Raw genomic sequence first — 26,666 nt, 5'->3', positions numbered from 1 at the left:
AAAACAAAAACACATCAGTCCCATTTTAAGTAACGCTCTTTCCGAGTGTTCAAATCGAATATTCACCAACGAGTGCAGTTTCTGGACGTCCATTTAGGCTGCTCCCTTCCCTGGCCTTGCCTACATGTCACCTGGTGAAGCTTCCTGATTGTAAGGCCAAAAATAGATAAATCAATGAAAGGAGAGTGAGAGGGAGAGAGAAGGAAAGAGAACAAAGAAAGGCAGGCAGGCAGGCATTCTCCACTTGAATTGTGGCCCTTTTATTTGAACTGAAAGGCATTGTTACAAAGTGCAAACAAGTCTTTGGTAATTACTGATTATAATGAACATAACACCAGCCCGGGCCAATGGCCCCAGTTAAAAAGTAAATAAATATGTACACAGCCTTCACCCCACAGCAGGACCCGAGGGGGCCATGGGGCTCACCCAGGAATGAAGACAGAAGATCAAACTGGTCGTTCTGCTGCTATTTTGGCTTGAGTTACGGAATTTCATATCCACCAGTCAGCCTCCCTCCCCTCCTGCCTGGCCTCAGCCTTGGCAATCCTGTGTCATGAGCAAGACATGGAGGCGGCAGGCCCTCGCCCCCTTCTAACCTGAGCAGATACATCACTACTGCGTCTTGGACAGGCACACACAACCCCCATACCCAGAGGAGCCAGGCAGCCCCTGCCCGAAGCTCACAGGAGGAGGTAAAGCACAGGCAAGGCAGGTGCATGGTGAAATGCAGGAGCAGGCAGCGGCTGTGTCTCCCCACACACATCATCTGACTCCTGTGGGCATGAGGCCCTCGTGGCACTTCTGCCAGCTGACGCCTGCACTGGAGCCAATAAACTCTTTGCTCAGGGAAGGTTCTCTGCTCAGAGGCTGCTTTGTCTGGAGTATGCAATGGAAAGAAGACCTGGCCAGTTAAAGAGACCACGAGGTATGATAGTTGTTCATCACTGAATTAAAAAAATTTTTTTGCATAGAACTAAGTGATTTTGTGCCATATCTAACACCTAAAAAATAGGGAATTTTCATAAAACACCATGCATTGAAAAAGCTCACGAGGTATAGGAATTTGGTTTTGTATCTTTAAAAAACAAAACAATGTGAAGCGAGGACTTCCCCACATTCCAGTCTGGCCCACCCACCCGTCTCCCACCAGAAGGATCTAGAAAATGGGTCTTGCTTGTCTGAGGACCACCCTGCCAGTGCCTGTGATGCTTGTGAGGTCTACAGAGGCAGCATGCACCGAGGAGTTTGGCTCACACAGCAAGGCAGTGTGTGCAGGGTGAATGGAGCCCACCCCTTTTCCAGCATAGCTGAAAAGCAGAGGACATCCCAAAAGGGTGGATGCTGGCAGGCTGAGAGCCAGTCACAGCCAGTCACAGGTAACAGGGTTGGGTAACATGAGTAGGTATCTGCTGGTGAGCAGAGAGTTTACAGCCAGTCAGTCACAAGCCCTGCCGGTGGTGTCCAGGGTCGATTCTGGATAGCTTCCAGAGGAAGGCGGCAGGCAGGCAGGCAGGCTGGAGTGGACACCTCCACTGTCCTGCAGAGACGATGGCCCCTTTGCAAGCATGGACTCCCTTCTTACACGCAGTCTGTGATGTCACCCGGATCAAGCTCCCTGCTGTCAAGCTGCCCCCGGCCTCACCTGTAGGACGCTCTGGGTCTCAGAACCAGGCAGAGAGGCCTTCAGAGGTGCACAGCCTTACTTAGGAAAAAACAAAACAAAACTGCATTTTTAGGCAGAATCAATTTAGGAACCAAAATGACTGAACGCTGCAATTTTATAATAGCACCAATTTTTTTCATTTTAAAGGAATTAAATAAAATCCTGAGAAGTCTAACGTGAGGTGAAGACGGATGTCTGCGCCCCTGCCTGTCTGCTGTTTCCTTCTGTACATGTGGGGCCCACCGCAGCCTGTGCTGCAGGCTGACAGCAGGGCTGCAGGCCTCAGCGTCTGGGGCCTAGGCCTCTCCTGGGGTCCACAGCTCCCATGCCCCGAGTCTGGTCTCTACAGGACTCCGCAGACCCCACGAGGGGTTGCCTAGGAGTCCCTCGGGCTTCTCTCCGGAGGCTCCTTCATGCAGACGGGGCAGCAGGCTCCTTCTACTCGGGTGGGCGCAGGGCAGAGGGCAGGCTGGCAGGCTTCCACGAAGCAGGTCACCTGCCCATCCTGGAAGAAGAGGGACACGCCTGTCACTCCCGAAAGCCGGCGGGCACACAAGACGGCACCCCAGTCATCCCGAGAGCCCTGCTCTCCTCTCCTGTGCCCCACGCTCCTCTCCAAGCCACTCGCCCGGGAAGTCACGCCAGGCACCTGCCACGTGCATGAGAAAGGCCAGCGCCTGACCTGCCAGTGCCTGGATCCCACACTGACCTCGTCCTCTTGGCCAGAGCAGCTCCCCAGCTCCGGAGCTCCCCTGGGCTGCAGCCCTGCCCCTGCACACTGACAGTGCTCCATCCCACCTCCCACCTATCTGTTCCCTGCTCTTGTGCAGCCTGGAGGGCACCTCAGGCCAGGGCAGGGCACGACAGCCAGTGCAGGCGAAGGCTTCACTGAAGAGGGCCTGCAGGTGGCACTCCCGTTTCTGTAATGGGCATTCGCCCTCCCAACCACCAGCACAGGAGCTGGGGCTGGCCTGGCCCCCTTGCAGGGATAACCAGGCCCAGGTCAGGGCAGACAGCACCTTCCTGCAGGTCCAGCAGGCTCCTCGAGAAGGCAGGAGGACAGAGGCCAGCTCACCCTGCTCCAGAAGGCTCGGGAGCACGAACACACATCTATACTCACTCTGCACTCACAACTGGTGCACGTGTCCTTTCTCCACTTGGCGTTGTTGGCGTGTGACTCACCATCCGTGTCCACACACTGGGTGGTGCTGAGCCGAGACTCCAGTGAGTTGATCTGCAACGAGGCACAAGCATCCTGGCTGCCTCCGGGCTGCTCTGCAGCTCTTGTGAAAAACACTTGTGTACCAGCCGAGCAGCGGCCGAGCCACACTGGGTCTCCAGGGCCTGCCCCAGCCGAGCGGCAGGTGGGGTCTAACCAGGCGTAGGTCCCGGGGCGGCAGGGCAGTGCCGCCAACCGGGATATCAGAGTGCACGGCTCGCTGCAGGCCAACTGGTGGCAAGCTGCAGGAAAAGCCACCCAAGTGGTGGCCCCTGCAGGACACTACCTTACCCCCAGTCCTCTCCAGTGTGGACCCCGAGCACGCTGTGGGCAGGTTCTCAGGGAAGGAGAGCCACGGGGCCTGTACCTGTCTCCTGAGCTCGGTGATGGTCTCCTGCATCTCCTGGACAAATTCCTTGAAGTCGTTTGTCACTGCCCCCTCGGAGTGCTTGAAGGAAGCTGCCGTGGCATTGCGGGGTGCACTATGCTTTCCACTGAGGGAGGAGGAGAGGCAGCGTGGGCCCCCATGTTCACCTGCAGGCTCCTGGGGGCTGGGGGCTGGGGGCTTCTGCACATCCCTGTGGGACCCAACCTGCCTGAGCCAGGAGCACAAACATCCCACGGGGTTTGCGAGGGGGAAGCTCACCCTCCACAGCTGTGCCCAGACTCCCACCCACCTCAGACCCTTCTGTGGTCTTGCTCTCTTGGTGGGCTCGTCCTCCTGGTAGCTGAAATCCAGAGACCGCTTGCCCCGGAAGTGGTAGGAGAATGCATTGAACTGTCCCCTGGTCCTGCAGTCTGGAGAGAGGCAGGTGTGCTACCATTGGTGACTAACTTTAGGAGAAACTAAGCGCGTCCAGCCAGTCCAGGCAGCACGTGGCTCACGCCTGTCATCCCAGCTACTCAGGAGGCTGAGGGCTGAGGATCCAGGTCCAAAGCCAGCCCAGGCACTAAAGAACGTGAGACCTTTAACCTCTGGAAAATGGGAAGCGGCACTGCGGCTCCAGGGGTAGGGTGGTGGCCTTGAGCTGAAGAGCTCAGGGACAGCACCCAGGCCCAGAGTGCAAGCCCCACCCCTGACAAAAAACACAATAAGCACATCTTGTTGACGAGTAAGCACCTTGAGTGGCATGTCTACGACGCCAACGGGGACACCCAGAGGACGGCAGAGGCTGAGGGGCCTTGGGACCCCACAGCTGGCTGCTCTGGCCCTGAACACAGGCCTGCCGCCTACGCAAATGCCTACAGCCCCACAGTGCACGCACAGACAATGCCGTGCCCTGCCCATCTGAGTCTGCCCCGTCCTAGGTGAGTGCCAGGGCGAACTGGCCACTTCTCCAAAATCCACCAGCACCGCGCCTGGAGTCCCGCATCTTCACAGTGGCTAAGGCTCCTGAGCCCTGGGAGGAGACCACCACCAGAGCTGGGGCTCCCAGAACCAGGTGGAGGGAGTCCTAGAGCTGGGGTTCACCAGGCCTCACCCACCTTAGCCTTAAAACCATCCTGGTCTGGTGACAGGTGGCCTATCTCTAATCTTCCTCCAGGAACAAAGCCCTTTTAAAAATTCTAAATCTCAGAGTGCCCATAAGGCAGAAATCAAGAAACAAGGACAGCGCAGACTCAACTGCCAGGGGCAGGAGATGTGCCCTGTCTAGCTCCAATGAAGGCTTCACTTAGGTCCCAATAACAACTGACAAACACGTCCCCAGGTGTTTTACTCTGACTTAAGCCTAGGTGATCCACTGCAATTCACTTTGCTTACTCATCTCAGTGATCCTGACACGGCCCTTTGAATACGTGCCACACACACACACACACACACACACACACACACACACACACACACACACACACACACACACAGCATCCTGGTCCTCACTGACCCTGTGCCCCTGGCCATACACACCTGATGGACCTCCTCCCAACAGGCTCTCTACACCCCCAGTGACTGAGGGTCCTGAGACTGCGGGGGCTTGTGGAGTCCCTGAAGTGCTAGGTGCAGAGCTAGATGGTGCTTTAGGCCTGCCAATGCGGATGGTGTTTAGCAGCCAGAGCCAAGTTCTGTACAACTGCATGGACAGTCTGCTTTCCTGTCCAACAACCCCACACGGAGGGAAATGCGACAAACAGGAAGGTCAAGGCCCACTGAGACCTCTTCCTGTGAGAAGGCGGGATGACAGGCTGGGGGGACTCCTACCCAGAAGCAGGAGGGAATCTGGCACCGTGCACACACTGGTACACAGAGCATTACTGGAGCTAATGGTACAATCCAGACAACACAACTTATTCATGCAAAATGAAAGTTCTGACCGTAACCCTGGAACTGCCCAGATTTCTTAAAAAATGCATCTTATTTATAGACATGGACATACAAACACACAAACATACACATGGACACACGCATAAAGTAAAAGATACAGTAAAACGTAAGTAACTGGAGAAAGTACAGAGCTCTCTGCAGTCTTTCAGTAGTCACCGCAATGACTTCAAGACTGCGTGCACGTGTGCCTGCACGGGGTACAGAGGGGCTGTGCACGCATGGCGGTGCTGGGTGCCTGTGTATCCACACAGGCACATGTCTATGCACCTGTGCACAAGGCATATGGTGCTGCAGTGTGGACGCGTGGACACAAGTGTGTGTGTGCACAGTTTACGTAGAGCTGTGTGCGTGTTGCGTGCAAATACAGACACATGTGCATGTGGGAAGGTGCTGGGGTTACAGTGGAGCTGTGTATGTGCATGTGAACACTCATGGGATACAGCAGTGCTGAGTGCTGAGTGGACATATGGACACCTTTCTCAAAAACTCAGGGCCGAGGCAGAGCGCAGGGATACCTATCCCCCGACCCAGGACCAAGGCAGAGTGGGAGGACACCCTCCTCCACCCAGGACCAAGGCAGAGTGGGAGGACACCCTCCTCCACCCAGGACCAAGCCAGAGTGGGAGGACACCCTCCTCCATCACCACCCAGGACCAAGGCAGAGAGTGAGGACACCCTCCTCCACCCAGGACCAAGGCAGAGTGGGAGGACACCCTCCTCCACCCAGGACCAAGGCAGAGTGGGAGGACACCCTCCTCCACCCAGGACCAAGGCAGAGTGGGAGGACACCCTCCTCCACCACCACCCAGGACCAAGGCAGAGTGGGAGGACACCCTCCTCCACCACCACCCAGGACCAAGGCAGAGAGTGAGGAGCCCCCCCCCACCATCACCCAGGACCAAGGCAGAGTGGGAGGACCCCCCCCCTTGGCCATGCCAGGACTGTTCCTTCCCAGCCTGTAGACTTTCTCAACCATGGACAGAGAACCTGGCAGCATTCCTCCTCTAAGGAGCTACTGGGGCCTGGTAAAATGATCGGAAAATGAGTTTGAATCTGAGAATGAGAGGAACTAGCTTTCCCACAGTTTCCTCCAGGCACTGAATGAACTCTGTAGCCAGGCTGCGGAAAAGCACCAACCCTGGAGGAACCAGTGAGAATCAAATGAAACCACACAAAACCAGATGCAGATTCCCAAACACATGATTAACAAGGGAGAAAGGGTTTCAGAACACTGGATACGCAGCAAAAGCAACTTCACATCTTCATGTGAGTTTACCTTAGACTGCATGTGAATCAGCAGAGAGACACTCTTCGTGTGTGCCTTGGGCAAGTTCCAGCGCTCTCAGGCGAGTGCATGCTCTCTGGCTCCCTCCCCTCTCCCTCCCTCCCAGTGGGGTGTTAAAAACAACTCTAATTCTCAATCCAGACAGTCACATTTGCTAATCATCCTGGGCGACTGCTCTGGGGCAAATGTGATGATGAGAGGCAGTGTCTGAACTCTGGGCATTTCTTGGTCAACAACTTCCCCATGGGCCACAGAGGCAGGCCAGATAGCCTGCCCTGCCCCTCCCTCCCTCCCTCCCTCCCTCCCTGTGTGCGGCCAGGAACCCCTCCATCTTCCTGAAACATTAGCTTGCCACAAACAGCAGGTCCCACGAAGTGGGTTCAAAACGTCTCCTAGCTTAATATCTACAAGTTGCAATCATAGTTCTTAAAAAGCCAAAATTGTACACAAATTAGAAAGAGGTTAACCATGACAGAGACTTGGGAATGCAAAGTGGGTCAGCGGCCACCAGAAGCCGGAAGCTGCAGAAGCAGCCAGCGGTTGGCGGCAGGACAGGCACCAGGCAGGCCAGCCAGACACTTAAGTGCCCTCCTTATATCTAGCCCGCAACCCGACTCCTCCAGAGATGCTTAGTGATGGCTCAGGCTACAGATACCTGTAACAGCCAGCATAAACTGTCTAAAGGATATGTATTCGAGTTCTTTTCATCTTTGTATTTATGTGTATGATCAGCCTAATACATACTACTTGTATTTACTGAGGCTCTAAAGAAAAACTAGAAAGAGGCTGAAGTTTCTTAGACACACTATTTGGGTTGCCCTGAACATATGGGGCCTCTTGGCCAGCAGGAAACAAACTCTGGAATGGCTGGGCAGGGAGCATACAGCCGTGTTCAGGGCTGGTCCTTACCTACACAGTAAGTACGAGGCCATGCTGCTGGCTTAGGCCTTACCATGCCACGCCTCTACCGCTGTTCTGCAGTGTCTTCTGATCACATCAACAGGCCAGGCAGGTGTGACTGCACACCCCGCCCAGACCCAGGTGCTGCACACATGGGGGTGAAACATGGCCCTCCCAGCGCAGCTCCATCCCTGAGGTGCTGGGCACAGCGGTGAGGCTGACACATGGGGCCCACCCCTCGCTCCCCATGGTGGTGGGCGGCCACACACCTTCACAGCAGTCCTGCCACAGCCGGAGGTCCACTCCTGGGATGTCCTCACAGCTGCCGAAGCCATGTGGAAACTCTGCCACCCGGAACACATCTGCCTGCACGTGGGTGATGTTGTCCGAGTTGTCGCACAGGATCCTGGCCAGGGACGTTTGCTTGATCTGCGTCAGCTGAGCCGGGGAGAACACCCCTGGGTTTTCGTACCACAGCCTGTGTGACCAAGTGAGAGGGGCTCAGTGTCCCAGAACCCTGGTGAGAACCTCCTCCCCCCTCCAACAGAAAGACTCAGACGTGGCTCAAGTTTCCACCCAAGGAGCGGAAGAGGAAGACCGGCATACCGGAGAGACTGTGCTAGGCCTGCAAACTTGAGCACACTCCTGGAGAGTGGGCTAACCCAGTTCTGAAACAATGGTCACTGGCCCCAAAGTGAGGCTGTCTTACAAAAGTTCAACAACAGAAGGCAGGAGCTTCCCACTGGGGTCTGGACACTCCGATGCAGCCTGGGTATGTAGTATACACGCAGCAGAACCCTGGGTCTGCAATAGCACACTAGGGCTCCGAGAGGCAGGGCCTCTTCCTCCCCTGGCCCCTGGCCCCCAAGGCCCAGGAAAGGTGGGTGCAGGCAGCCCTGGTGTGTGCTAGAACTTACCTGTCCCCATCCCGCAGGCGCCGGAACTGTGTGCTGAGCAGGCACATAAGTGTGGGCCCCAGGAGGCTGCCAGGAACCACGTCTTCCACCATGAGGGCGGGAAACAAATCGATGTTCAGTGTGGAGCCATACAGCCTAGGATGAAAGAAGGGCAAACTCCAGCCTGGTATCTGATTCAGAAACAGTGGCAAGGGAAAACGCCTCACTCTTCACATGGCTCTGTGTGCCCGTGCTGGTTATCTTTCTGCGTGCGTGTGTGTGTCCTAGGACCTGAAAGGGCCTGGGCTCTACTGAACTTTTCTACTCAAGGCTAGCATGCTACCACTTGAGCCACAGCTCTACTTGCAGCTCTTGGGTGCTTGAGCTTCTTAGGGACTTTCCTGCCCAGGCTGGCTTTGGGCCATGACACTTGACCGTAGCCTCCGGGCTGCTGTGATTACAGGTGTGAGCACTGGTGGCTGGCTATGCTAATCTTTTTTTTTTTTTTTCAGCACCTGTGGCCTTAGCTAAGCACAGGGGCTCGTGCCTACAATCCCCACTACTTGTGAGCCCTTTACCAGGTAAATCATAGTTAAAGGGCAGCCGTGCAAGAAATTGTGTTGAGACTCCAAAAGAGAGCCTGGGCCTGGCGGTACACACTTGTCATCCCAGCTTCAACAGGTAGCATTAAACAGGAAGATCAAAGTCCAGATTAAGCAAAAAGTTGAGACCCTACCTCAAAAATAACAAGAACAGAAAAAGACTAGGAGTATGGCTTAAGTGGTAAAACACCCTCAAGTTCAAGCCCCAGTTAGTACTGCCAAAAAAATAAAAGAGGGGAAAATGGACAAGATGTCACCGGGACTAGCCTGCAAAGGGACTGGAATGTATACACACATTTCCCCTTTCTGTCCCCCCACACTCCTCAGGGATTCATGGGCTGCAAGGATCAGCTGGGGGAAGGAGCCCCCAGGGCACCCCAGGGGTCCCCTCACACCAGGCCGCAAAGACCATGCAAGCCAGGCTGCAGGGCACACAGTGCAGGAGAAGGACGATGCCTGGCTACTCCCCAGGTCTGCTGGGAGCCACTACATATGGTGCTGGGATTGCAGCATAGTTAAGCTTCCCCTCTACTCCCTGGACATGGGCTGACAAAGTTTCATGAATATCAATCTGTCTTTGCCTCATAAGCAACCAACCTGGGGTTACGTGAAACTAGCAGGCTCCGCTCTGGTAGTCTGCACAAGAACAAAGCTAGTCAGCATACATCCCACTTAAGGTACACTGAGAAAAACCCGCATGGCATGTGTGGAGGCATACTCCCCTTCACCTGTAATCTAATGCTGTCACCTCCATGGATACAAGAACCCTGGAGGCCCAGGACAGAAATCACAACCAACCACAAGGACGAGCCCCTGAGGGCTCTGGTGACCTGACTGGGGACTCACAAAGAGCTGCAGATGCACAAGGGGGGTGGGGGGGCAAAGGTGAGGTTTTGAGGGCACAGGCAAGGTCATGAGGGATGGGGTGGGGGGAGAGAGGACAGGAGTGAGGTCACCAAAGAACATGGTTAAAGGGCACAAGGGAAGTTACTTTCTTTGTAAAATGATTAAGTGGAAATTTGCAGATCATACATGTAACATGGCCTCCGCTTGGCTCACAGATCCAAGTCCAGGAGAATCACAAAGGGAGAACACACAGGTAATTACTTCTGTTTCTGTAAAGAACTTGATGTACATGCGCAATGCCACAACGCATGTGAAATAAAGGGAGTGGACCAAGGACACTGCAAAACCCAGCTGCCATCACCCTTGCTCTGAAGAACTTGAAGGCTCTCTAGACTCACGAGTGACAGGTGTGGGAAGAAACCCGGCTGCAGGTGGGGTACCCACTCCCAGCCAGACTGGCCCCACGCTTGCGATGGTTCCTTTTCCAAGTGTCCTGTTGGCAGGCCTGCTCTCCTTTCCTCCGGAAGCAGCATCCTCTCCATCTGAGGGTGACCTGCTAGGCCTGGTGCCTAGGACAGGCACTCAGGGCAAGCCACACAGCACACAGGAGCAAACTGCTTCTCTCCGCCCATTCAAGCCAAAGCCAGGAATGCACAACCACCATCTTCACTAGACACTTCCTGGCTCACAGAGCTCAACTGAGCAGACAAGAGCCAGGCTGCTAGGAGAGACAGGCTACACCCTTCACAAACCTGGAAACACAGCCATGGTCCAGGACACTGGGCACACAGGGGGCCTCCCGCCCTGGACACTGGGCACACAGGGGGCCTCCCGCCCTGGACACTGGGCACACAGGCGGCCTCCCGCCCTGCACACTGGGCACACAGGGGGCCTCCCACCCTGGACACTGGGCACACAGGGGGCCTCCCACCCTGGACACTGGGCACACATAGCATCCTGCCCTGGACACTGGGCACACAGGCGGCCTCCCGCCCTGCACACTGGGCACACAGGGGGCCTCCCGCCCTGGACACTGGGCACACGTGGGCCTTCCACGCAGGACACTGAACAGCAAGCACAAGCCTTCCAGAGTGGTTTTCTGAGACTCACCTCTTCAGCTTCTCCCGAATCTCAGGGTTCTTGATCTCGTTCTTGAGGTCCTCGAAGGTGTGAGCGGCGGAGAGGTTGCAGTAGACTCTGTAGTCGTGATAGGGGGGGATGCCGTGGTCCCGGCCCCGCTGGATGTTCATGGCAGCCAGGTCAAGGGCCACGGTCCGCGCCATGGAGAACAGCCGCTCTGTCAGCTCTGTGTTGAGCAGCTGCGTGGGGACGCGCATCTTCCCGGCCACCCCGAACAGCCCCCTGAGGAGAGGGTCGATGCCCCCCTCGTTCACGATCCGGAACGGGGAGAAGAAGGCCTTGTGCAGGGGGATATGGCCCTGTGGAATGGGCTGGAAGTTCGCATCCAGCCGGTAGAGCACGGGGTTGATCAGCGTGTGGCCGAACCTGAAGGCCGCGGTGGCAAAGGCGTTGAAGATGCCAGCATTGACGCCCGGGTCGTAGCCCCGGTACTCGCCCATCATCTTCATGCCCACGTCCCCCAGGACCTTGGGCAGCCAGTGACGGTAGGTGATGTGCTGGACCTGGGCCCCCACGATCTTGCGGGCCTCGTGGTAGATGGTGTCCCCGTCCCAGTGCGGGTTGAGCCGGAGCAGCTGGGCCGCGATGCGGTTGTGCTCCCGGAACCACAGCGTGTGCATGCTGGTGAGGCCCAGCTGCTCGTTGGCGCGGTGGTCCCCGGCCAGGAAGCAGGGGATGGGGCTCTCGTTCTCGTCCCGCATGCACTCGGTGGGCGGCCCCGTGGCGAAGGGCAGCAGCGGCTTCCCGGACCGCTGCACGATGCCCTGGCGCAGCAGGCCGCGGTGGCCGGCCAGGTCGCGGAGGCTGCGCGCCTCGTGGTCGGAGCTGCCGTACACGTTGGAGGCGTCGATGTAGGAGGTGAGCTGGTTGATCTGCTCGCGGGGGTAGACGGAGTTCATGAGCAGCGACGTCATGCCGCTGCCGCACACCGGGCTGGAGCGCACGAAGAACATGCAGCGGGCGCCGCCGCGCGCGCGCGGGTCGTGCGGCGGGATCAGGATGGAGAAGCAGGGCGGGTCGTTGGTGCACACGGCGCTGCAGTGCTGCCCGTCCGAGAAGCGCGCCTCGCTCAGGGCCACCACGGTGGAGTCCATGTCGTGGTCCAGGAACTGGCCCCACTGCATGAGCATGTGCGAGAAGCGCGCGTCCGGCGTCACGTCCTCCGTGCCCAGCAGCGCCGTGCTCAGCAGGCGCGGCGGCGGCAGCGCGTGCCCGTGGAAGCGGCGCCGCGCGTCCCCGCCCCGCGGCGTGTTGAGGCCGTTCTCGTACACGGCCGTCAGCAGGCGCTCGAAGGCCGTCAGCGAGGCGCCCCACATCGGGTGCTGCAGGTTGTTGCAGGTGCCGTCGTGCGTGCGGTACTTCTGGTGGAAGCACATGTCGGAGCAGTTGTTCACGCGCCGGTGCGCCGTGCAGCCCGACAGGTTGGCGATGAGGCTCAGGTAGGGCGGCGACACCAGGTCGTTGTAGTTGTAGTGGTAACCTGGGGGGCGGGGCGGGGCGGGGCGGGGCTCAGCGGGGAGGCCGCTGGAACCGGAAACCACCGCGCGCGGCAGGGCGGGGCCCACGAGCGCCCGCCCACCACCGGAAATGGCCTGCCGGCGGGCGCGGCCACAGACCAAGACCGGACGCTGGCGGGCGTGCGTCCCGTGGAACCGAGCCGGACGCCGGGGTACGGGGAGCTCGAGGGGCTGAGCGGACGATACAGGGGGAGGGAAGCTCGAGGGCAGCCCCGGGCCGGGGAGGGCCTCCGCGCAGCCACCGGAACCGGAAACCCCGGTGCCGTGGAGCTGGGGGCGTGTACGGCCCCGAACCGGAAGCCACCGCACGGCGGGCCAGGCGTCATCCCGCCCTCCTCCACCCCCGGCCTCCTGGGACTCACACAGCAGCTCTGACCCAGGAAGCACCAGGAACAGAGACGCTCAGGGCCCGGTGGCAGTCAGAGCCAGAGCAGCGTGGCGGCCACCTGCCGGACCACCCCACGCGGCCGCGCTGTCCGAGCGCACTGCTCACAACGGCTCTCCAGCAGCGCCCAGCACTGCTTTGCAAGGGCTTCTCTGAAATCTGCCATGTGAGGACCGAGCCATCACCACCGCCGGCAGGGAAGCCGGATCCGGCCCGGACAGCAGCACGCTGCAGGTCAGAGCGTCCCTGGCTGGCCTGCACAGCTGAGCAGAAGAGGCCGCAGACCTGCTCTGGCATGGGCGCACGCTGGTGACGCATGCTCAGTGGACTGTGGCCTTGGGCCCAGGGAACGGGGGAAGGAGGACGCGCTTACTTGTTCCATTTAAGTCGACCATCAGGCCATGCTGCACGTGATCCTGGATAAGCTGCAGTGTCCGCTCGAATATCTCTCCTGCTCGGGCCTGCCCCACAGTGTAGGGGTCCCGGGGGTACCGGAACAGGGCCAGAAGGTCATTGGGGGAACGTGGTCGGCTGTCAGGTGTTTAGGGAGAGGAGCAACAAAGCCAGTTACTGGAGACAAAAGCACCAGAATCCAAAAGTAGACTTATGTGAAGAAAATTTCTACGGCTACTTTTGACAATGTGATGTACCGTACCTTACTTATCCCAGGTGGAAGGCGACAGAACAACAGACAGACAAACAAGAACCAAGACACTAAAAACAAACCATTAATAAGTCAAGAGAGAAAGTCACAGGAATTGCATTTCAATTAAGGTGCAGAAAAATAGCTAGAATTGCCAACATAAACAAACCCAATAGCAACTCATAAAAGCATTTTGTTTTTTGCCCAATCTGTTAGTAATAAGCCAAAAGAATGAGTTAAGCCTACTGAAAATGTTTTGGTTATGAATCACAGTTCAGATCCTATTTGGAAAGGATCCGTCCTCTTAGCATCTTGGCACCTAAAAAAGCCATAGCCAACACTGCTTAAAGGATTAATAGTAAGGTTTCCCATCCGATAGATAAACAAGCAGAAGCTTTGCAACCAGGACTACACACAGGCCAACCCTCACCCCAGCAACAGCCAGCCTCAGGCCCACCTCACCTATCAAAGAGGTGTGTCCGTGTGGAGTTTATGGCTCTATCAACTGTTGTAATGGCTTCAATGATAGAGGTAGCAACAAATGGATCGCCATTTCGACTGACATCAGGAACTAGGAAAACATGAGCCCACATTAGCACTCAGCCTCGTCTAGACACGACTTCATCTAGACACAGACCATGCTTTTCTCCCAGTTATTCCTAATTATTCCTTAAATTATTTCATCACAGACTCTAGTAGACAGTGTGGAGACTGTCATAACCTGTGGAAAGACAGGAAGCGGATATTATGGGGTACACTGAGCTCCCCTCAGAATCCATTTGGTGGTGAAACTGAAGAGGTTTCCTTTAAAGGGCCTGTGTTTTGCCCCAAAGTCTTAACTCCCACCAACTCTGCTCTTCACCCCTAATGCCAGCAGAGGCACCGCCAGCATAGTGCCAGTCTCACCCTTCAGGCAGCTATCTTACCGTTCACACTCAGCACCATGCTAACCGAAGCAAAGCCAATCGTGTTCCGGGCCACACACTCATAGCGACCAGAATCTGCAGTCCCAACGTCATTGATAGTCAAGAAGCCTTCTGGGCTGATGTGAAATTTTCCACTCTCTGTTACCTGAACGCCATCCTGGAAGGAGAAACAGTAAGAACAGTATCACAGTCAGACTTGCACACTGAAGCTGCTCTCCTCAGACGTAAATGGCCTGTGTTAAGACCTCATGTACAGAAACAACGCAAAGGCTCAGATCCATCCAACCTGAAAAGGATGGAGATCAATTTCAGATCTCCCCCAATAACATGAATGAGCAGCACTTCACACACGGAGGTGTGGCCGAGGACAAAGCTCTAGGCAAAAGGTACTTCTGACTATACAAGTGAGTGTGTGTGGAGGCAGAGCTCACAGAAAACCCTGGGGCCTCAGCGGAACAGGCACAGGGAATTCCCCAGGGCCAGACACAGGAAGAACCAGCCCACATGCCAGGCTACAGAGTGTGTGTGGAGAGGACACAGGAGGAGGAGAGGAGTCGGGAGCCCTCATAACGTTAGCCCCCACCCTCCCATGGGTTCACTGCACAGCGTGGCCTCTGCTGGGGTCTCCCAACTAAGCTCAATAGAAGAGAATGAAATCAGGGAAGAGAAACTTCTTGCCTATGAAGATGAATCTACAAGGTTTCTGCTTGGCTGCTGAAAATGTGCTCTCATTACTTGGGTATCTCCAGGGCATTTTTTAAATGTTTTTTATTGTAATTAATAGAAGGGTTACATGATATTTGCCAGATAGAAGGTGCATTAGTTCACATACATTGATACCCTTTCTCATGTCTTGGTCCCCATTTCCCTCCCCGCATTTTGGTTTTCCCCCCTTCCCTATCCAATTTCAAATAACCAAATACAAATATATCCGATATATCAGGTAACAAAGTGAGATACAGTAACAATATGAGATAACCAAGGGACAGCAAAAGAGATGAGATATAACATAGTACATTAAGGATAACAATCATTCACTATATGGCTTTTGTTTCAGTATCCTCTCCAGGGCATTTTTAACCCCTGCTTACAGTCTGAAGAGGAACAGGGAGGTGCTATGGAGGGAGAGGACAGACGGGCACCTTCTTACCTTGTTCCAGGTGATGACTGGCTCGGGCTCCCCCTGGGAACTGCAGGGGAGCTGTATGTTACTGCCCACCTCAACTGTCAGATCCCGGGGAATGTTGGCAAACACCGGGGTGACTGGAAGGCAAGACAGCTGTCAGTGTGGCTCTTGAAGAGCAGAAGGTGCACACTCAGGCCAATCCAGGCCTCAGCAACAGGAATTCCCTGCCACCAAGCAGTCTGTGCCCAGAGTTGAGGGCTGCCCTGCTCCAGCCTGAACCAGTTCCTGCCCTGGGTTCCAACACCAGAAGCATCGAGTGACTATGCCGAGGCACTCTCTGCCCAGAGGCTATCCAAGCCTGGCTGCCTTCCCTACTGGCATCAGGCAGCAGGGTAACCAGTTGTGGCCCCACAGTTGAGGGACACATAGAACTCCAGGGAGCAGAGTTTCCTTGTCGGACAGGTGAGGGACCCTGGCTCTCTGATATGTCTAGGCCCCTTTGAGGAATCACTTCTGGAGTATGTTACATCCCAGATGGGATGTTGAGTCGAGTTCATAGAACCCAGACATTGGAGCAGGCCTGATAAAACACAAGAACCTTTTCATGCAATCCCAGACCAAGCAGCTGCAGGCCGTGCCCACAGCTCACGGCCCATCTCTGTGTTCCCTACACCATACTTGGGCTAGGCAGCCTGGATACCTCTATTCCAGTGGTCACCTGTGGGACCTGTGCACTTGATAATGCTCCTTCATCTTAAGTCTTAAACTGGCTCTACTGAGAGAAGAGAAACTTCTCACCTGAGGAGGGCTCAGACAGGTGAGACTCAGAGAAGAGAGGCTCAACAGCGAGAGGCACACAGGTGGCAGAGCCCCTTGGGAAATATGCTGGCACTCTGCCAAGCAGCCACAGCCTCTGCCCTGCAATCTCTAAGGAGCCACCCAGGAGGCATTTGGCAGCACCCTTCTCTCAGGTGAGCCTCATTTACTGTGAGCAGGCCAGGCCAGCCTCCCGAAAGTCACTGAGCCCTCCATCACAGATGCACACCCATAGTTATAAAGGACAGGTCAAGGTTGACAGGCTACCTGGAGACCCCTTGGGAATACAAATGCAAACATGACACAACGTGTGACAAAACAGCACCGATCTGCTGTCTTTGCAGAAGTTAGACTGTAGCAAACCCCGAGCCGCCACCTACCTGTGGGCTGCACGATCAGGTGGGCCACGACCTTCTGAGAGCCGATGATGTTGACTGCCTGGCACTCGTACTGGCCCTGGTCATGCAGGGCCACACCAGAGATCCTGAGCGTGCCGGATGACAGCACCAGGTGCCGTCTATCCACCGAGAGCGGGCTCCCTAGGGGACACAGGATACACTAGACGTAGGAACATTGGGGCTGGAGAGAATAAGGGCCCTGGCATCTGGGGTCAGTGTTATCTCCAAGGATGGCGGCACCCTACAACCTGAGCCTTGCCTATCAGAAAACCAGCCAATGGCTGCAGATGCCCCTAAAGGGTCATGCAGATTCCGCAGCAGCTGACAAAGGAGGGGTGAAACATGTCCCCATGCCTCATAACTCCCAGAGGGAGGGAGAGAACAGAAACAAAGCCAAGTAAGGGGCAGAGCAGTGCAGGCACTCAGGAGTGCCTGAGGAGCTGGACCTGAGCTGGCCTGCCTCCTGGAAGTCAGTGCCCCATGCAGGGTTTGGAACACTCATCTGCCCTGGCAGAGGTCTCTGAAGGTCTGGACACCACAAGTATTGAGTGGAAAGGTGTGGGTTTTGCTGACTGACATCAGCCTGTTTCCTATTTGTGTCCCACCACAGAAGGAGCCAGCAAGGCCAGGCCCACAGCTTACCTCCTTTGGTCCAGGCAATGACGGGCTGGGGATGTCCCTTTGCCTCACACTGGAAGTCAACGGTCTGGCCCTCGGTGACCACCCTGTTCTCGGGTGTCAGAGTAAACTGAGGAAGTGCTGTGTGAAAACATTCCGAAGGCGATAGTTAGGGAAAGCACTAGGTAAAACTTCCACTCCATCAAAGGCTAATAAAGCAACAGAACACTCCTGTGAGCACAACACCTACCAGCAACTCAAGAAAAAAAAAAAAAAAGATGCCAAGAATGGTGTTTCCTTGGCACCATGCAAATGCTTGTGTGCCCAGCTGGTGACAATGGACCAGACCCCAGGTGAAGCCGCAGTGCACCTGGAAGGGAGGTGGAGGCAGCACGGATGGAGGAGGAAGAAGAGGAGGGGGAGGGAGAGGAGGAGGAGGCAGCAATGATGGACACTGCGCTTGCGAGAGAGGCAGAGGCTCTACATGCAGTAAGAGAATGGCTAACATGTCCGCTGGTGCCAGTGACAGAGGCATTGCTACTGCACAGGCTACCGAGAGACCAGCCAGCACATCATGATGACCAAAAAGCCACTGATATAAAAGCAACAAGAACAGAAAGGGAAAACTCATGGTGTGGCTGTTTGAAGACAAGCGCAAACACAGATCTCCCACAACCAGTTCTGAGGCTGAGATGGAGATGCCCAACAGAGGTATGGAAGGAATTAAAGTTCTATTCCGCAACGCTTGACAGATTAAAACAAATGACTCAATTAGAAACTTACTTGAAATAAAGCCATGGTAAGGTAAATAAAACAATACATAAAAACACAGCAAAGATTTAAGAATAAAACTTACCATAAAAATATAACCTGTCAGAACTCTGGATCTAAAAATTGACCCAAGAACTCATTCAGAGCTGTTGGCTACAAGCATACCACATCTCTATTCTCATCCCGTGACCTCAGAGTGCAACCCCAGCCATCTCCATCATGTACACACTGACACACAACCACCATGACCTCGGGGTGCACCCCCAGCCATCTCCATCATCATGAACACACTGACACACAACCACCATGACCTCGGGGTGCACCCCCAGCCATCTCCATCATCATGAACACACTGACACACAACCACCATGACCTCGGGGTGCACCCCCAGCCATCTCCATCGTGAACACACTGACACACAACCACCATGACCTCGGGGTGCACCCCCAGCCGTCTCCATCATCATGAACAAACTGACAGACAACCACCATGACCTCGGGGTGCACCCCCAGCCATCTCCATCATCATGAACACACTGACACACAACCACCATGACCTCGGGGTGCACCCCCAGCCATCTCCATCGTGAACACACTGACACACAACCACCATGACCTCGGGGTGCACCCCCAGCCGTCTCCATCATCATGAACAAACTGACAGACAACCACCATGACCTCGGGGTGCACCCCCAGCCATCTCCATCATCATGAACAAACTGACAGACAACCACCATGACCTCGGGGTGCACCCCCAGCCATCTCCATCATCATGAACACACTGACAGACAACCACCATGACCTGGGGTGCACCCCCAGCCATCTCCATCATCATGAACACACTGACAGACAACCACCATGACCTCGGGGTGCACCCCCAGCCATCTCCATCATCATGAACACTGACAGACAACCACCATGACCTCGGGGTGCACCCCCAGCCATCTCCATCATGTACACACTGACACACAACCACCATGACCTCGGGGTGCACCCCCAGCCATCTCCATCATCATGAACACACTGACAGACAACCACCATGACCTCGGGGTGCACCCCGAGCCATCTCCATCATGAACACACTGACACACAACCACCATGACCTCGGGGTGCACCCCCAGCCATCTCCATCATCATGAACACTCTGACAGACAACCACCATGACCTCGGGGTGCACCCCGAGCCATCTCCATCATGAACACACTGACACACAACCACCATGACCTCGGGGTGCACCCCCAGCCATCTCCATCATCATGAACACTCTGACAGACAACCACCATGACCTCGGGGTGCACCCCCAGCCATCTCCATCATCATGAACACACTGACACACAACCACCATGACCTCGGGGTGCACCCCCAGCCATCTCCATCATCATGAACACACTGACACACAACCACCATGACCTCGGGGTGCACCCCAGCCATCTCCATCATGTACACACTGACACACAACCACCATGATCTCGGGGTGCATCCCAGCCATCTCCATCATGTACACACTGACAGACAACCACCATGACCTCGGGGTGCACTCCAGCCATCTCCATCATGAACACACTGACAGACAACCACCATGACCTCGGGGTGCACCCCCAGCCATCTCCATCATGTACACACTGACACACAACCACCATGACCTCGGGGTGCACCCCCAGCCATCTCCATCATGTACACACTGACACACAACCACCATGACCTCGGGGTGCACCCCCAGCCATCTCCATCATGTACACACTGACAGACAACCACCATGACCTTGGAGTACACCCCCAGCCATCTCCATTATGAACACTGACACAACCACCATGACCTCGGGGTGCACCCCCCGCCGTCTCTATCTTGTACACACAGGTTAACACTTGACCTCGGGGTGCACCCCCCTCCGTCTCTATCTTGTACACACAGACACACAGTTTACACTGTGACCGTGGGGTGCATTCACAGCTCTCTGCATAAGGCAGACTGATGATCCATGTCAGTCCCTGGTACATGTGCAGAGCTGGAAGCACACCAGGACCCCAGCTGCCCGGCTTATCTTCCTGAAGAACTTGATGGAGGTACGTGTCACCCACTGGCAGGAACTCAGGGATACGGACCAGCACATTGAAGAGACAGACCGAGGAGGCGGGACTCAGGGATGCGGACCAGCACATTGAAGAGACAGACCGAGGAGGCGGGACTCAGGGATACGGACCAGCACATTGAAGAGACAGACAGACAGACCAAGGAGGCGGGACTCAGGGATGCGGACCAGCACATTGAAGAGACAGACAGACCGAGGAGGCGGGACTCAGGGATACGGACCAGCACATTGAAGAGACAGACCGAGGAGGCGGGACTCAGGGATGCGGACCAGCACATTGAAGAGACAGACAGACCGAGGAGGCGGGACTCAGGGATGCGGACCAGCACATTGAAGAGACAGACAGACAGACCGAGAAGGCGGGACTCAGGGATACGGACCAGCACATTGAAGAGACAGACAGACAGACAGACCGAGGAGGCGGGACTCAGGGATGCGGACCAGCACATTGAAGAGACAGACAGACCGAGGAGGCGGGACTCAGGGATACGGACCAGCACATTGAAGAGACAGACCGAGGAGGCGGGACTCAGGGATACGGACCAGCACATTGAAGAGACAGACAGACAGACCGAGGAGGCGGGACTCAGGGATACGGACCAGCACATTGAAGAGACAGACAGACCGAGGAGGCGGGACTCAGGGATACAGACCAGCACATTGAAGAGACAGACCGAGGAGGCGGGACTCAGGGATACGGACCAGCACATTGAAGAGACAGACAGACCGAGGAGGCGGGACTCAGGGATGCGGACCAGCACATTGAAGAGACAGACAGACCGAGGAGGCGGGACTCAGGGATGCGGACCAGCACATTGAAGAGACAGACAGACCGAGGAGGCGGGACTCAGGGATGCGGACCAGCACATTGAAGAGACTGACCGAGGAGGCGGGACTCAGGGATACGGACCAGCACATTGAAGAGACAGACAGACCGAGGAGGCGGGACTCAGGGATACGGACCAGCACATTGAAGAGACAGACCGAGGAGGCGGGACTCAGGGATACGGACCAGCACATTGAAGAGACAGACAGACAGACCGAGGAGGCGGGACTCAGGGATACGGACCAGCACATTGAAGAGACAGACCGAGGAGGCGGGACTCAGGGATACGGACCAGCACATTGAAGAGACAGACAGACCGAGGAGGCGGGACTCAGGGATACGGACCAGCACATTGAAGAGACAGACAGACCGAGGAGGCGGGACTCAGGGATGCGGACCAGCACATTGAAGAGACAGACCGAGGAGGCGGGACTCAGGGATGCGGACCAGCACATTGAAGAGACAGACAGACCGAGGAGGCGGGACTCAGGGATACGGACCAGCACATTGAAGAGACAGACAGACAGACCGAGGAGGCGGGACTCAGGGATGCGGACCAGCACATTGAAGAGACAGACCGAGGAGGCGGGACTCAGGGATACGGACCAGCACATTGAAGAGACAGACCGAGGAGGCGGGACTCAGGCCTCCCTGGACACTAGACCACCGGGGAGCTGGGCCCTGGCCCGTGGCACTCACCCTGCACAATGATGAGGGCCGTGGCATGGATGCTCTCAACCCCATTGGAGGCAAAGCAGGTGTACTCCCCACTGTCGCCCTGCTCGACATTCTGAATGTACAGGCCCCCGGAAGAGGTGATGTTCACCCGAGGGTCTGCCGGCAAAGGGGACCGGTCAGCTCTGGTCCAGGTGATCTGCGGCTGAGGGTGGCCTGTGGCGCTGCACTCCAGGGTCACACTCTCGCCCACCAGCACCTCCGTGTTCTGCGGCTGGATTACAAAAGCGAGTCGGGCTGTCACAAACAGAAATCCCCAATTAATTTCTCCCCGTTTCACAAGCTTTCGATGGTTATTTTCTGTACTCAGGTTATTACTCATCACTCCATAATCCTCCAGACTGAGCAGAACAATTTAATCCACTGAAGTTCTTACATTTTGCTACTTTTTTTAAAAAAAAAGGAAAGACACATGCAGACAATAAATATGATACATACTAAGACAGAGACAGCAGCCTGTGAGCAGTACAGGCCAAAAGTACGCAGAGACCATCCGAACCTGAGTTAAGTTACTTAGAGGTAGGAACACTGCCCAAGTGAATTCTCCAGAATCCTGTTATTCAATTTTGACTTGAAGGAGCCTTTGGACATGTGAGACGAGACAGGCTCAGAAGCCCCACACAAGTGGCCCAACTGAAAAACTGCAACTGGGCCCCCATGTGGGCGCCACACGTGCACGCTGGCCCTTAGTGAGGAAAAGAATCAGAGAGCAGGCTGTCCCCCTGAGGTGGCAGGGAAGCTCTCACAAAGCACCCCCTGCCCGAGGCCGCCCGAGGCCAGCCGCCGTGGGTGTGTCACTTCCATCTTACCCCAGACCCAACAGACACACAGATGGGCACAAACTAGAAAAAAACATAAGTGACGTTGTGGATCAGAAAAACATCAAAACCCCCAAACAGTACATTAGCTAAGTAAGATAGGAGAGAAAAGTAAAAAGCCAGGAATGACACTGCACTGCACTGCACTGCACAATTTCACAATACATCCAAGTTTTCCCAGATAGCTACTAACACTTCCAAAACAGTGGCAGGAATTGGAAGATGAAAAATGAATGAATAATTTTAATAGTAATTTACTTCCGTCCTATAAAAACAGGCCTGCATGTGCCTAGTAGCACTCGGACATACATCAGCTACATCTCAGGTCCTCCCTTGTCTTACGGGACTCGGCTGACGCCCTCTCCATGGGGCTTCAAGCCAGTGTTCTCAGGACAACTTGGCCTGCTCCTCACAGCACTGAATTTACCCACTATAACAGGAGTTGTCAGAGGGTTCTCAGGTGCCACAAAGTATTATAACTTGTAATGGCAAAAATGTAAAAAAAAAACTCCAGGAAATAGAAACAAGGTTTCTTCTTTTGGTTTTGCCTCTTATGTTCATTTATCTGTCATTGGAAGGGAAAGGGGAGGGTGGGGCACAGAAACAGAGACACAAAGAATGAACAGATGCAGCAATGACAACTCTCCAGACAGTTGAAAATGAACTACACAACCTGTGGGTGGGAAGGAAGGGAAAACCTGGGAGAGAGCAAGGGAGGGGTGACATTGTCCCAAATGAAATAAATCTACTTATTACCTGACTTATGTAACTGTAACCCCTCTGTACATCACTTTTTCTAATAATAAAAAACTCAAAAAAATAAAAAGCATCAATACTTACAATATGTATTTTTTAAGAGATAAGCCAGGCGCAATGGCTCACGCCTGCAGTCCTAGCTACTCAGGAGGCTGAGATCTGCAGTCAAAGCCAGCCCAGGCACTAAAGACTGTGAGACTCTTATCTCCAATTAACCACCAGAAAACCAAAGTGGGTCTGTGGCTCGGGGTAGTATGGTAGCCTTGAGCTGAAGAGCTCAGGGAGGGACAGCGCCCAGGCCCAGAGTTCAAGCCCCACAACCAACAAAAACAAATAACAAAAAAGTGAAACCTCTTCTTACCTAAGTCACCTTGGCAGAGTTGGGGGGGGGGCCAGGTTTGGCTGTCAGGGTAGGAACCTCACCCTCACCTCGCTGGCTCAGGGCTGACTCTGCCTTTGGGAGCAGAGAAAGCCAGGCCAGCAGCTCAGTCATTTAAGTAAGGCTGTTGGCATGGGTGGGAGATAAAAACACTCAGACCAAAGGGGTTAAATGCAGAACCGTAGGCCACTGGTCCCACCCAGGCTCCTGCCCAGTCTGCCAGCCTCCTTGGTCTGTCACACCGCACACACAGCTGACTGAGCACATCCCAAACTTGGTACGCCATTTTCTTCCTAGGAATAGTTCACCATGACTTTGCCCAAGCTCTGCTTTGTCCCTGAAGGCACCGAGATGCCAGTGCTGAAAGTATGGAAGGCAAAAGGACAGAGCAGCAGTACACCCCTCTGCTTTCCTCTGAGTAAAGCTGGCGGCTGGAAATTCTCCCTGCTTGGTAAGTGATCACTGTGTCTGTGATGGGATGCACTGGGGAGGCACGGACCAGTTTTAAGAAACTAGGAACCTAAATAAACCCTGCAAGATCAGGTCCGCCGCCATCAGCCTGAGCATGAAATCCCAGGGAAGCAAAAATGTGTGCAGAGGGTGAGGCAAGTCAGAAGCCTGCTGTGGAGACAGAGCTAGGGCTGTGCTTCACCTGACAGGTGAGACAAGCGTGGAGCGGTCTCCTGACTCCTCTCCTAGTGGAGGCAGACACACCAGAGGCCACAGTTCTACTGCCATGGCTCAGACAGATTTTGCAGTTTAAAAATTAAATTAACAAACCAATACTGTTACTGTTGCCTTTCTCTAAGTGATAGAAGCCCTTGGCAAAAAACCTCACTGTCAAGAAGTACAGTCACTGTGGCTGAGGTGGTAGAGTGTTACATTAGCCTTGAGAAAGTCCAGGGACAGTGCCCAGGCCCTGAGTTCAAATAAGAAGCACAAAATGGCTGTGGCTGCGTGGAGGCTCTCAGGTGGGGCCCTGGCCAGATCTCGCCAAGTCCCCACACAGCCAGTGCCCGTCTCCATGGGGGACACAGCATCACGTGTCCCCAGATCCATGCTGACCAGGAACCAGAGTGATCTCATAACTTCCCCACATCCTCAGGGCCAGCGCAGGCACAGCAGCTTCTCCAGGTTACAGTGCAAGAAGAGAAGGGAGTAGAAGTCAAACACCTGCCACGTACCTGGAGACCCAAAGTACCTGAGGGTCACCTCCTGCGTCTTCACCTCTCCAGCCACGTTCTTGGCCATGCACTGGTAAACACCCTGGTCGGCCTCCTGCGTGTTCTCGATCATCAGGGTCCCGTCATCCAGCAGGTTCAGGCGTGAGTCTGCCTCCATGCTCAGCTCATTGCTACAAACACAGAAACCCGTGTGTACCAAGGTTGGTGGCAGCAGGAGATGTCACTGAGCGAAGTACAGGCCCACACAAGACCCGACACCTCAGAATGCAGTGGCCTGCCAGAAGCGGGAGAGCAAGAAGGGCAGGGCCGCCTTGCAGCTTCCTCCGCGCTGGCCTGGTACCAAGTAGAATGGCTGGTAGATGTAATCCACACGTCCATTTTTATTATTCTCGCGTCCAGTCTACCTAAATGCTTTCTTCTCCCCCGGGGGCAGGTGGAAGGAATACTGGGGCTTGAACTCAAAGCTTCCCTAGCACATTTGAGCCACAGCTCTCCTTTAGCTCACTGGAGATGAAAGTCTCTTGGATTTGTCTGCTCAGGCTGGCTTCAAACCTCCAGCTCAGATCTCAGCCTCGTAAGTAGCTTGAGCCAATGGACGCATTGCCAGGATGCTATTTCAAAGGGGAGATCAACACCAAGGAGGAAACTCAAAATGTTTTCCTTTATTTCTTCAAGTTAGATAAAAGTGGTACATATATAAAATAAGGAGCTTTCTAGAAACCATACCAACCCGCATGGGGACATGCCCTGAAGTCTGAGCAGAGGTCACATGGAGTCCTTCTCTCCTTCACCCCTCCTTCACCCCTCTCTGCCTGGGCAGAGGGCACAAGGCCTAGCCCAGCACCGGCCTGGGGCCTCCCAGGCCATCCAGATGGACGAGGAAGGTGGCAGCCAGCACGGCTCCTGCCCAGCACGGCTCCTGCCCAGCCCTGCTCACTTGTTGCGAAGCCAGATGATCTCAGGCTTGGGGTTGCCCTCGGCCTTGCAGGTGAAGTACGCAGTGGTCCCCGAAGTGACGTCCACGTCCTGGGGCTCTGACGTAATCCGGGGCCTCTCTGTGCCCAACAAGGAAAGGAAGCCAGTATCACCCCCGGCCTCGCACAGGCGAGGACCCAGAATGGATGCCAGCGCTAGCTGCAGACACAGCACGCCTGCTGCCACCCTGCCCCGGACCTCCTGGCTCACCACAGTTGAGCTCCTCGGGGGTGATGGTGGCCACGGAGCGCCCCTGGATGCGTCTGGGGTATTCGCAGGTGGCCGCGGCCTGAGTGCTCCCCGACTGGGCATAGGTCTTCAACAGGTCTGCCAGCCACAGGATCTCACAGTCGCAGTGAAGTGCATTCGAGTCCAGCCGCCTGCGGGGAGAAGCGGCCACTCTGAGCACCGAATTATGGGGGGCGGGGCCCAGCACCAGACAAGGTGTGTTTGGGGTTCTAGGCAATCCTGCTGGGCAGAAGCGGGCGGCAAAGATATGGCTGCCGGCAGAGGCCCGGAGGGCAGAGCTGCACAGAGGACACCTGCGCTGGACAGGCGTTCCCAGGAACCAGGCAGGACACAGTTCACGATGGCCAGTGACAAAATCCCTCCGCGCAGAACCGCAGCCTGCGAGGCTCCACACCGTGTGGACTCTGAGGCAGGACAGCTCAGCGCCTCCCCCAGGGAAGGGGCCCCGGGAAGCTCTGTGTGCACGCACGGCGCCTTCCCCACCTCGGAGAGACGCTGAGGTCTACAGGAGGTAAGGGCTGAGGAGCACGGGAGCCACTCGTGGGGCACATGCTCGCTAATGGACCGTGAGTGTGACCTGGACAG

The 26,666-nt window shown here is 55.4% G+C and overlaps 1 protein-coding gene across 2 annotated transcripts in view; it reads right to left on the bottom strand.

The window, feature by feature from the left end:
- Positions 1–258: 258 nt before the first annotated feature.
- Positions 259–26,666, bottom strand: part of Pxdn (peroxidasin) — a 76,283-nt gene continuing 49,875 nt past the window's right edge. For both annotated transcript variants that reach the window (XM_090337535.1, XM_090337536.1), the window contains 17 exons: positions 26,043–26,212; positions 25,795–25,912; positions 24,858–25,027; positions 21,685–21,957; positions 17,325–17,441; positions 16,665–16,823; positions 15,493–15,605; positions 14,343–14,499; positions 13,879–13,987; positions 13,147–13,304; positions 10,842–12,351; positions 8,305–8,439; positions 7,657–7,865; positions 3,560–3,680; positions 3,250–3,376; positions 2,784–2,897; positions 259–2,168 (listed from right to left, as the gene is read on the bottom strand). In XM_090337535.1, coding sequence (XP_090193661.1) covers positions 2,040–2,168; positions 2,784–2,897; positions 3,250–3,376; positions 3,560–3,680; positions 7,657–7,865; positions 8,305–8,439; positions 10,842–12,351; positions 13,147–13,304; positions 13,879–13,987; positions 14,343–14,499; positions 15,493–15,605; positions 16,665–16,823; positions 17,325–17,441; positions 21,685–21,957; positions 24,858–25,027; positions 25,795–25,912; positions 26,043–26,212 — 3,889 coding nt within the window. In that variant the 3' untranslated portion in view covers positions 259–2,039. The remainder of the gene's footprint in view (positions 2,169–2,783; positions 2,898–3,249; positions 3,377–3,559; positions 3,681–7,656; positions 7,866–8,304; positions 8,440–10,841; positions 12,352–13,146; positions 13,305–13,878; positions 13,988–14,342; positions 14,500–15,492; positions 15,606–16,664; positions 16,824–17,324; positions 17,442–21,684; positions 21,958–24,857; positions 25,028–25,794; positions 25,913–26,042; positions 26,213–26,666) is intronic.

This window comes from Megascapheus bottae, chromosome 7 (genome assembly GCF_031878675.1).
Source record: "Megascapheus bottae isolate mThoBot1 chromosome 7, mThoBot2.hap1, whole genome shotgun sequence".
NCBI classification, from domain to species: domain Eukaryota; kingdom Metazoa; phylum Chordata; class Mammalia; order Rodentia; family Geomyidae; genus Megascapheus; species Megascapheus bottae.
The sequence above is the reverse complement of the archived record's forward strand: the minus strand, read 5'-3'. Positions and strand labels throughout refer to the sequence as shown.